Source organism: Charadrius vociferus, unplaced genomic scaffold (genome assembly GCF_000708025.1).
Source record: "Charadrius vociferus isolate BGI_N301 unplaced genomic scaffold, ASM70802v2 scaffold1116, whole genome shotgun sequence".
NCBI classification, from domain to species: Eukaryota; Metazoa; Chordata; class Aves; order Charadriiformes; family Charadriidae; genus Charadrius; species Charadrius vociferus.
In genome coordinates this window covers 122576-134095 of record NW_009648801.1, presented here as the reverse complement: position 1 = coordinate 134095, position 11520 = coordinate 122576, and the positions used below count along the sequence as shown (strand labels likewise).

At 52.2% G+C, this 11520-nt stretch overlaps 1 protein-coding gene across 2 annotated transcripts in view; it reads left to right on the top strand.

Annotated features, from left to right (window-relative positions):
• The window catches only part of RPTOR (regulatory associated protein of MTOR, complex 1), a 152536-nt gene that overhangs the window by 108510 nt on the left and 32506 nt on the right, over positions 1-11520 (top strand). For both annotated transcript variants that reach the window (XM_009886827.1, XM_009886826.1), the window contains 2 exons: positions 4850-4968; positions 10412-10515. In XM_009886827.1, coding sequence (XP_009885129.1) covers positions 4850-4968; positions 10412-10515 — 223 coding nt within the window. The remainder of the gene's footprint in view (positions 1-4849; positions 4969-10411; positions 10516-11520) is intronic.

Sequence of the window (11520 nt, the reverse complement as noted above, 5' to 3'; positions counted from 1 at the left end):
CAGCTGGAAACGGCAGAGCTTATAGAAGTGTTTAAAATTCATAACTCACACAGAATCCCATTACCTTCAGCATTTGCCTGCCGAAAGCCGGGCTTTTTTCATTTCTGCTGAAGAATCACCACCTTCCAGCCTGCTCGCTCCCGCTCCCCAAGGAAAGAGTTTTCAAAATGCCATCAGCTCCAGGCGCCCTCGGCGGTGCTGCGCAGCCCGGGCTCAGATTAACCCCTTTCTTTAACGTTCTAATGTGCAATAAAATACTGCTGTAGGGCTGGCAAGAGTGGGGCAACTTGGAGTGGAGGCCAGCTGGGTGACCGGCTCGTCTTGACTGAAGAAATGTTTCGCTCCACTCTCTGTCTTTTGGAAGAAGTAACGGTGATTTGGCTCTGCAGTGATGACTCTGCCAAATATCTGAGCCAGGCGGAGCAGTGAGAAGGCTGCTTTGGGCACGTGGGTAGACTCAAACCAAGGCAGAAATCTGGGCTGTAATAATAACAGAAGACATTTTCAACCAGAGTTCAATTCTGTGTTGTGTACTCTGCGTTCCCTGGGTTGATTCGCTGCTGTTTGGGGCTTTCTTCCTCTCTTGCGGTCTTGGGAACGTGGTGCTAGAGGGGCTATCCTGGGTCAGTCTGTGCGCTTCACTGACACTGCGGCATCATACGATGTACTTCTTCCCATAAACTGGAGGAGAACCTCTCCGTTCCTTCTTGTGCCATTTCAGAAACAGCTCCTCGGGTAGCTGCAGGCCGCGCGTGCCCACGGAGTGCCCCCCAGCGCAACACGCGCTTCTCGTCCGGGAGTGCTGTGTTCCGGCAGAGCGTTCCTTGGCCCGACAGTCCTCTTACCACAAGAGCCCTTCATTTCTGGCCCACGTTTTCAAGCTGGCGAGAGGCAGTTTTTGGTTAGTCAACAAAAGCATCCGTGTGGATGGGAAGCTAAGCTTCGCTGCGTTTTCCATGCAGCTCCTCATTCGTCTTGGTGTCCTGGAAATGTTTAGTTTAGTTTAGTTTTAAGATAGGAAGCGGGAAGGAATTAAGATGGGGGTTTTGCATACCTTGGGGCTGATTATTCATATCCAAACTGCATGATTAAAGTCTTTGTCCTACAGAGACTTTGCTGGAAAGATTATATTAAGGAATGATCAGAGAAGGAGGAAAATAAATCATGGAGTGACGAGTTGCTGGGGAATAGTTCTCTTTTGCAGCAGGAGAGGCTGAGGGCAGAAAACTTGGCCATGTCACAGGATCCGTCCTGGAGAGCTGCCTCGAAGTAACGCTTCCAGCAGGAGTTACTGCCGCGCGGGTGAGGAGAGCGCGAGGTGTGGGCGGACAGTGAGCCGGAGCAGATCGGGGAGTGAGTGCTGGGGCAGGTGGAGACGCCTTCTCCGTCACCAGCCAGTATGTGAGGCTTCATGAGCAGCAACTGGTCAACCAGCAGCATCTGTAGATAGTAACGTGCACAGTAGCAAAATCCAGGGATCTGAGTGGTTTCTGGAAATGGAAGCTGACGTAGGGGCTGGTCATGGTGGGCTGCTTTCACGTTGGCTGTGACAGCCCTGGTCCAGGGCCAGTGCTTGCTCTGAGGGCACGTACTTTCTCCTAATGAGCCACTTCTGGTTTCTGCTGCGGCATGAAAAGCTCGTGCTTTGCCGTTTGAGTCGCCGTCGGGGGCTGGAGTGGGCAGGAGCCCCTTCGCACGGCCCCGGGCAAGAAGACCAGCTTGCAGGCTGCCAGGTCTGTGCAAGAAGCGCCGATTTGCTGTCCCGGTAGGGAGGAGACTGCTCTCCACGGCTGTCGAAGTAGAGTTCAGAGAGCAATCGGGATTTCAGATGTTCTCTTCATCCGAGTAGCTCTCACAGAACCTTCTGTGTCCCTCACGGAGAGCTTCTGGTCGTCCGGGCTTAGAGCCACTGCGGTGATGTTTAAAGGGGATTGGAAAGAAACCCTGCCAAAGCCTGGCAAATCCAAAAGAATAAATAAAAACATTAGCGCTCATTTTGGCATCCGCTGTGGTTCTCCCCTCCGTGTACTCAGCGGCCGGCGGCAGGAGCTCAGCCGGGTCCCTCCCTCAGCGCCACGGCGCGGTGCTTGCTGTTAAATCGAGCCGGGAGTTATGCATATGCAAAGAAAATCAAAGTCATCAGTAAAGGCAAGCAATTTATTTTTGACATTCTTAGAGGAGAGGAATCATTTTGTAAACATAAATCTATACTGCAAGGTCCATTTAACTGGCTTTGACTCAGGCTGACTAATTACAGAGCTGTCTGCTTAGATTAACACCCCGTCCCCCTTTGCTCGGCTCTTTGTTTGCATCTCATGGAGATTTTTTTGCGTTTTAGTCCATTACATGAAATCAAGCTGCTGTTCCTCCTGCCACCTCTGCTGCCTGCCATTATCCCACTGCCTCGGCGCTGAGGGTTTTGCGAGGAGCGGTGTCAGCTGTGTCACTCGACTGAGTCAGCGCAAAGAACGGCGCTCGCACGGGCGGGGGGATGGCGGAAGAAAGGACCGGTCCTGCCAGCGCTGAGCCCGAGATGCCTTTGTAGAAATTCCCTCTGTTCTTTTCAAAGGCTGCGAATGAATGAGGAATTGCGCTGGCACAGTTCTGTTTTAAAGTTGTTTTTTTTCGTGACGCTCAGATGTATAAAAAATGTCGTTGGGTTTTTTCTTCGTGATTGCATCATGAGCGCGGTGGTTATCAGAGACACTAGAAAACGCAGTGGGTACCCTCTCGCTCTCCCTTTTTCTCCCTTTCCTTTTGCTGTCTTTCAAGGGCTTTAAAAGAAGTCAAGCCGTTCAGATTTCCCATCAGTCCGTGTGTGGCACAAACGTGGGAGGCAGAGCTCTGAGCAGACCCCAGATGACATTACTGCCCGGCCGCTTCACGGGCTGCGGCTCGTTTTCCTCTCACAGCCTGCAGCACGTTGTCTCTCTGCCTCTCCTGCTCTTTCTCCTTCCCCCTCCTCCTTTTCTTTCACTGGTAGGAGACGCTTCCAGGATGAACATGGCAATTGCAAAAATAAAACCTGAATGGGCAGCAGCCTGGAGAGGACAGGACACCATCCTGTGGCCATCCTTTGCCCGTGGGAGGCCTCACCCTCTCCCAAGCAGACACTTCCTTTATTGCGGATTGACATCTTCTTTGTTTCAACGCGGATACGAGAGCTTCGGAAGAAGACAATGGCTTTTGCCTATTATGACCAAAGCCAAACCCTGAGCTTGTGTCCCGTGCCGTTCAGTTCTGCTCAGCTCGCGCGCGCCGTCCTCACACGTTCCTTGGTGTCGCGCGCTTTGGGCTCTGTCCGCAGCTGGCGCGAACCAGACGGGACAGATCAGCGCCCTTTGACGCTGCCGGACCTTGGCAGTTGGTACCGCCATCTCAGGTTATCAACTTCTTTGGTTTTCCTGCGGGGGTTTAGCATCGTTGTGTCTCTGTCAGGCCCCGTGTCCTGCGTCTCTTGGAGAGGTTGGCCTTGGCTGTAGGGTGTACGTTGGCCTTGGCTGTAGGGTGTACGTAGCCCCCAGCAAACGGGCAGCGCTGTCCCAGTGGTGCTGCCACAAAAATTTGTGAGGTTTCTGCGTGCAACTCAGTAAGTAGGCGCCACTCGGAAAGTCCCTGGGACATCGGCTGAGCGAGAGACCCTTCTCTGTGCAGGTCGGGCGAGAGGATGGAGTGAGGTTATTGCCTTTGCGGGATGCTTGGTCGCACGCTGGGGAATGTTTCTGGCAGGAGGACGATTCCCTTGGCTGTGGCAGATGAGCATGTGAAGCTTATTACGGTGCACTGCCTGCCTTCTCCAGCCACAGTTAACAAAAGTGGACTGGCCAAGCACATTTTTTGTTGGTTTGAGCATCTTTTTTCAGCAGCTGCGCAAGGTGAGGCGCTGCTCGTTGACCGAGGAACCCTTCCTCGCTGGCTCAACACTTTATATTTAGATGTCTCCAGAAACACGAAAGGAAATGCAGTAACAGCTTGATCTGTCATTTACCATTGATTGTGACTCATCTGAAATTCTTATTTTAGTTCCTTTTTTGTTAGTGCAACCACTTTAGTATTGTCCAAATGGCTCAACTCCGGAACGACGGTGTTACAACTATTAGACTTTGTGAGGGTTAGAAGAAAGAATAACAAATTAAAGATTCGCCTAAAAGCAGCAAAATAAAATGTTCACAGAATTTTGTCAGTTGTTGCAAATGCTTATTAATTTGATTTGTACTTTGAATCTGTCAGTCCCTTCTGCCGAAATACCAAACGGCAGATACTCTCATTAAATAACAAATTGGCAATTGAGGAATTGATACAAATGTCAATAGGAAAGACGGAGTCAGACTTACTGCTTCGCAAGGCTGCACGTCCTAAAGCTTCATTTTTAAGATGTAGATATTTAGTAAACTTGTAGAATACATAAAACCCTGAACATTCAAGCTGAGTATTAGTGCTTAAAACAGCAATAAAAATAACAATAAAAATATAAGCCAGGAACTGTGGTTTTATACTGCTTAGTATTTTAACTCAGGAAACTCAAAGCCATTGGCTGTTTGGCCGTTCCTGATGATTTGGTTCAGGAGTAGAAAACTGGCAGTTCGACTGAAGCTTATTCAGGTGGTCTTTCATTTATTTTGCTTTCTCCCACTTTCGTTTTACAGCCCTCGCAGAGTTCACAAAGAAAGACAGAACGGAGACAAAATGCCCATGTAGGGTGTTTTTGAGCTCTTCTCTTGATGTTTTCTTAGATGTCACTGTGATGTTTGGAGGTCTAATGAATTTTCTCACATAAGATCAAAGAGTTCGAGTTGATGGATTGTCACGTGCTGTGGGGCTTTGTTTTTTGTTTTGTTCTTTGTTGTAGGTGTGAGTTTCAACAGTGTTTACACGCAGATCTGGAGAGTACTCCTTCACCTCGCTGCTGACCCCTATCCTGACGTCTCCGACTTGGCTATGAAAGTTCTCAACAGCATTGCCTACAAGGTACGTCCTTCTGTCCGCCCCTGTGTCCGTGAGGCGCGCGCGTGTTGATTCTGGTTGTGCTGAGGCCGCGCGTAGGCAGCCTGAGCTGCGCGGGTCCCGCGGAGGGCTCCGGTCAGCGGTCGTAGTTCAGTCTGGGACTGTTGCAGAAGGAGCTTTTAGCGTTTCAAAACGATGAACACTCCCGAAGTCCTGAGCAGGTAAAATAAACAAACGGGGGAGGGCCTGGGGTTGTTCTAGGGTATAAATTAGGTACAGACCTTAGACAGTAGGTCTTGTTTAGAAGTCTACTTATCTAGATCGGTCCCTGGGAGAAACCTTAAATTTACTTCATTAAATTATCCGTTTGCAAACCGATTTAGATTATGCAAGTGGGACTGGCCTGCAGACTGAAGCCACAACGGCTCTCCAACCCAGGTGAACTAGTACATGTGAGTCAGCATGCAGACACCCCCGCCACTCTCACCTCTTCGGCCCGGGCCTGATCCGCCTAAACCACCATCCTCATCACATTTCATCCTCCGAGGGTGACAAGATGTCCCTGGAGGCTGCCGTCGCTGCCGATTCAGAATTGCCAGCCTGGGGAGCTGTAGCAGCACCCTCACCTCCCACCCGAAACGAAGCACCAGGCCACCCCAGAACATCTTCTCACCAACTGCCTTCCCCTTCCCCTTCCCCGCCCCGGGCGGGCTGTCGGGAAGCTGTCGGAACGCCGTCCTTCCCACCCGCTTCCGAGCTGCTGTAGCATCCAGCCCATGAGCCATTGCAATGCAAGATGACGTCTCTTACTGAGCATTTCCAGCAAATAATCCTAAATCTTCAGACTTAGGCTTCTGAGCTAAAGTTGCAGTAAGAGATGCCAGCATTGTGCACCGCCATTTGAACGCCGTAGAGATTTCTTGCTTTTAAATCTGATTTTCTATTGAGAAAATAGTTATTATTTGAACTCTCTTATGTTTTAAAGTATACACGTCAGTGAGTGGGGAAGTCTGGGGTTTGGGACAGAGGATTATTTTGACAGGGGGGACGATGAGGTCAGCCCTTCCCTGGTGATTCAGGAGTACAACAAATTACTGCCAGGCTGGAGATGCCAAACTCGGGTGAATAAGAACAGGAAAAGGTGAAAGATCTTCCCCTTCTCCGCTCCACATGCATGAAACTATTTCAGTTTTGTATTTTGGAAGGCTCTTTCCGAAATGAAATGTCGCTCCTACTATGGGATTAAAAGGGATATAAAGAGGAACCGGATCTGCTTTTCCTGTCTTAAACATTTTTTCAGGCCTTAGTCCTTTGCTGGTGGGAAGCGGCGTATAAATATTAATAAAGATGCTGCTGTGCCCTGCAGATGTCTTCAGTAGCGCTGCCGTGGGTCTGCTTAGGCAGCAGGGATTTTGGTCGTTATGTTGTGATATCTGTAGTTAATGTTGTGGCTGGTTTGGTAAATTCTGTGTTAAGCCTGACAAGTTTGAACCCAAATGTCTTGGTGCGGAATGGGGTCCCAAAGCCGGAGCGATGGGAGTCGTGCGTCTCGCGCTGTGCCGCGCAGGCGGCTGCCCTCTCCCTGGCAGCGCCTTTCCAAGCGGTTTCGCAGAATAATAACAGTAGTATTCCCTTTTACGAAGTTTTTTATCTGGGGATGCTTCAGTGAAGAAAACTATTTGTTCTTCTCTGCCTCAGCCGTAAGATCCGTAAGGAAAATACTTAAACGTGCGATTTGTCCGGCAGCGTGGGCAGCTGCGTATGGCGTGGGCTGACGGCCGTGCACGGGGCGATGCTGCGGGCTTTGCTTCTGCCAGTACCACCTGGCGCAGGCAGCTTCTGAAAAGGCTTTTTTGCTTAAAAAAAAATAGAATATCCTATTAGCAGCCCACAAAAATGGAAGTTAAGGCTTCAGATCCTGGGTTATGGTCTGGCCTCTACTCATTTCGTTATGGCCAAAGCTCCCGCTGGGAGCAGCGCTGCCAGGATTTCCAGCCTGGACTCCCCGTCCCTGCTGCTGCGAGCTCGGGCAGATTATAGGAGTTGTCTGATGGGTAATGCAAATTAGTAACAATTAAATTTTTGCTAACTGTATCCTGAGATCTTGCCTCGGTGCTAACGAAGCTGTGTTGGATGTGGGATGCTGCCCGCTGGCCCTCCCCAGGGTGTGCGAACAGCGCATCCTCCATTTTGTTGTTTGAATTTTATCATTGAATAAAACCAAAAGTTGATTTTCTTGCTTAAACAAAAATACTGCTTCAGATGAATGAAAGCACTTGACGATTTAGGCCTTTAGCCCTTTTGTTGTAATTAATACAAAATTCAGGGAACAAGAGGTTCCATTTAGGACCTTGGGCACCTGAAGGTTTCCCACGTTAACGCGGCACGGGAACGCTGGGAGCTGCGTGGCGGCGCCCGGTGGCGTTGGGCTTCTCAGCCGCAATTAGCCGTGGCCTTGTGCCGCCGGATGGTGCCGGTGAACTGCACCTTCCTTTGTGGTCAACTAAATATTTAGCCTCAAAACGTTGCCAAGCTCTGTGCTTTAAGTCTTTATGACTTTTAACCCCTCTGGTAGCAGGCGGGCGTGAGCGGTGCGACCCGGTTGCCCTGAGGGGCGATGAGACGGCGCGCGGGGAGCGGTGCGGTCGGAGAGCGTTAGAAGAGTCGATATTGCTACGCTTCCTCATGCCCTGCGGTAAAACACGGGACCGGTACTGCGAGTTTTGTGACCGCGCAGAAGTCCAGTCTGAGAGCGTCTGCATTTGTGAAGCAGTCATTTGCAAGGCGCTGTGGGCATTAAAAGCAGACTTTTTGTTTTCAAACGAGACCGGTCTTACGCAGGACTTTTAATGGCACCATGAATATAGATCTTTGTCTACCGGAGAACGCCGGTGGTCTTTAACTGGGGCGATGTCTTTCTGAGCAGCCGGTGAGTAGGTTGCACAGACGGGCATCCTTCCTGCATGTGAGAGGCGCCGGTTTATTTCCCGGGCTGATTAGACACTGCGAGTTCTCGCACAGATTGCGGCTGTGTTGTGATTTATATTTATGATGCAGATTGGAACGGTACGACTCTCGCTCCCAGCCTGATCTTTTAAAAAATCCAAACCACGCTCTTTGCCTGCACCAAAACAAACAAAAAGGACTCAGTAATCGATGTTGGCCTTTTAAGACTTTTTGAAATCACAATTAATTAAGGAAAGTTTGCTTCCTCCCAGGTTGCTTCATCCAGCTGTTTTTAAAGGAAGGCTTGAGGCTGAGTTATCCCAGGAGTTATCTCTCCACGACATCACTCCTTGGTACAGGCTTTTCTCTGCATAAGCAAGTAATTCTGACAGTGTGCTCTTCTTTTTTTAACCTGGAATCAATTTGCAAAATTATGAATTACCATCTCCCCTCCTGAAAAGAGATGATTTGACTGGCAGAGGAGCAAATCCCCGGGAAACGGGGAGCTGCTGCCTCCAGTAAAATACGCTGTCATATCACTCAACTGCGGCACTCGCGCTGCTCGCTGCGTTCAGAAAAGAAATGGCTTTTTTATTTTTCCCTGGAAAAGGAGGGCTGTCTGCCACGCTCCCCTCTCTGCGTACCCCTTCAGCAAACCATCGTTAGCCGACCTTGTCCCTCTGCTGTGAAATGAGGTGACCTGACCCGTTTCGGGTGACAGAGACCTGACTGCCAGAATCTTAAACCTGAGCCTTCTGCGGCTAATTAAAACTAGTTATGAATAATAATATGTCACCAGTTGATAATTGCTTCTCCTTTCTTTCCATCCTCATGGCGTGATCATCTGTCCCAGCCCTGTGTGGTAACCCCTGCCCTCCGGAGACCCCGCTGCATCCCCGAGCCGTGGGGAGACGAGTGGCCCTTGGGACCGCTCCTGCCCCCGTGCGAAAAGCAGGAAAATACCCCACAGGCTGAGCCTGGCTCACAGGAGGGGCTGGCGCGGGGGCAGCCCGGCTCGCCGCAGGGGATGGCGCTTGCCCTCCCCACCAGAGCCGTCCGGCGCATCGCTGCGCCGTAGGTGTGCCGCGGGGGACGGTCTCTCGGGTCCTGCCCGCGGGAGCCCCGCAGGCGGTGCTCAGGAGTGCTGCTCAGAGCCCGGGGTGGAACCCGCGCTGGGGCATTTGAGGAAGGGAGAAGCGGAGGTCGTCTCAGACGGCCTTTTGGCTCCGGCGAGGGGAGGGCAGGGTGTCTCCCGGGCTCACCACCTCCGCGCCCTCTCTGCGGCAGACGCGCGTGGGCTGTGAGCGCGAAGGCAGGCGCTGTTCTTCACGAGGGATGTTGGCTCTGCCTTGTAAAGGCGTTGGCTTATAAAAGGCTCGTTAGCTGTCTGGGCTCCAGAAGACCACGCGCAGCTCTCGCTTTTCGTGTGCTCTGCGTTCGGTCGCTGCGGGTCGTACCTTGCTCAGGGTGGTTTCGGATGGATCCAACCCCACTGCATCGCCGAGAGCCCCGCTCGGCGCCTGGGCCGAGATGCGCCTTTCCGTGGGGTTTGAGGGGGGGGGAAGGTTACCCTGCCTGTGGGATTTGTCCCCCTGGGTTTTCCGTGCCCGTCGGGGGCCGCCTTTAACAGTTATTCCAATACGTGAGGAATTTCAAGCGTTTCGCGGAAGGCGGGGTAACGTGGAAGAGGAGGGAGTCTGTAGGCAGGAGAGGTTTGTTTGCACGGTGCGAGCAGCGCGCTCAGCGTGGAGGGCTGCGCGACGGCGGTGGGGCTGTCTGCGCTTCTTGCTGCCTTTCCCCTGGCTTGTGTCTTGGGGCCTTCCCCGGGAGCACGGGCAAGACCTTCTCAGGCTCCTTCAGAAACGGGTCTCTTCTGGCTGGTGGCTGAGCACCGGGCTGCCCGTCTGCGGGAGGACGGGCTGTGTCCCGTAGAGCTCGGAGCAACCCAACCGTGTGAATCCCTTGCCTTCCTCCTAAGAGTGGAAAGGGCATCCCCTAACGAGAGCCCGGCTTTTCTGGAGCTCGTTAGGGGAGATGGAGCAGCAACAGGAGGCAGTTGCACAGGCAGCTGTGGGATTTACGGGGAGAGTTGTGGCTGGGACGTGAAGTGGGGGTCGGAGCGGTGCTGGGGCACCACGGGCTGTGGTGGTGGTGGGAAATGCGCTCCTCTGGTGCCAGTTGGGACCCCGGGCTGTCTGCTGGGGTCGGGGGACTGGTGCGGGGCTGGGGCTGGAGCCTGTTTGGGGTTATGCATTAGTCAGAGCCATTTCCCTGTAAGGAACAAAAGGGTACCTCCCGGTAAGTGTTTTCTGACTAAAAAAGTAGTAAAGTCATCTTATGTGTTGGGAACTGCACAGGGGCTTTTTTTCATATGCATTTTTAAACACACACACACACACACACACACTGGCAGAGCTTGACTCCATTTAACCCCAGGTGTGCCCTTGTACGAGGCAGCAAACCCCGGGGTTGGTGGTGTGCAGTCTCGGCTGTTCAGGACTCTGCTGTGTTTTTCCTGTAGGCGACAGTGAACGCTCGCCCCCAGCGCATCCTCGACACCTCCTCGCTGACTCAGTCCGCCCCCGCCAGCCCCACCAACAAGGGCATGCACATCCACCAAGTCGGGTAAGCGCCAGCGCCGCTCTCGGGCGCTCCTGCGGCGGTGGGGCTGGGCGCTCCCTGCCCGGCCAGCGGTGCCCGAGGGGGGGACCCGGCCCAGGTCTCGGTGGCTTCTTGTTGTAGCACCGGTAAGGCGGTCAGAAGCAAAAGCTGTGGGAAAAGATGGGGAGTTTCTCCCTGGTTTTCCTTTTAGGGCAAAGAGTGCCAAGCCCTGCTAATTATCTAACGACGAATTGAAGAGCTGGCTGTCGCTGGCTTTACTGGTGCACTCTGGCCTGACCTGTGCCGTAGCCAAATTTCCCGCTGAAGTCCGATCTGTGTCTTCTGCACTTTGAGCTGACAAAAGCCGGGGTTCTCTGATGGCCAACAGGCCGTGCCTAAACTGCAGTGAAAGCGAGGTGACGGTGTGGGTAAAGCTAGGATCCGAAAGTCTGATTGTTCCCCCAGACCTGCTCTCCGAGGGAAAACGCCACGCCATAGACCTCGCAGCCCCATAGTCGGTGTGCACCAGTAAGATTCACAGTTGAAAAGAAGGGCCCAGAACTGCACGGGGATGGGCTTTTAATGTTTTTTGATAGTATAATGTAGCTGTGCAATAAGATCAGTCTCGGTTTACATGTAAATTAAAATGCTTTTCTGTGGGCTGACAGGACTTCCAGTCTCCCCACTGAAACGCAGCAGCTGGTTGCTGTGCCTGAGGTCCGCCGTGGTGCCCTGTGGGCGCAGGACTGTTGGGCCTGCGGGTTCCCAAAATGTTCATTTTCTATCCTCAGTCTGGAGTTGGCGCAGTGAAGGTTCTCTCTAGTTTTGGGGTTTGCCTTTGGAGGGGATGGGGGGACTGTGTTCTTTTGCTTTGTTTTGTTTTCGTAGAGGAAGCGCAGCAGTGAAGTGTAAAGTAAGAAAGAAAGAAAGAAAGTAAAAAGAAATAAAGTAAAAGTAGTGTAATTCACATGCAAGAGTAAGGCAATGGCCCAGGTAAGGACGGCGGTGTCCTCTGCCCTTCGTGTTTGT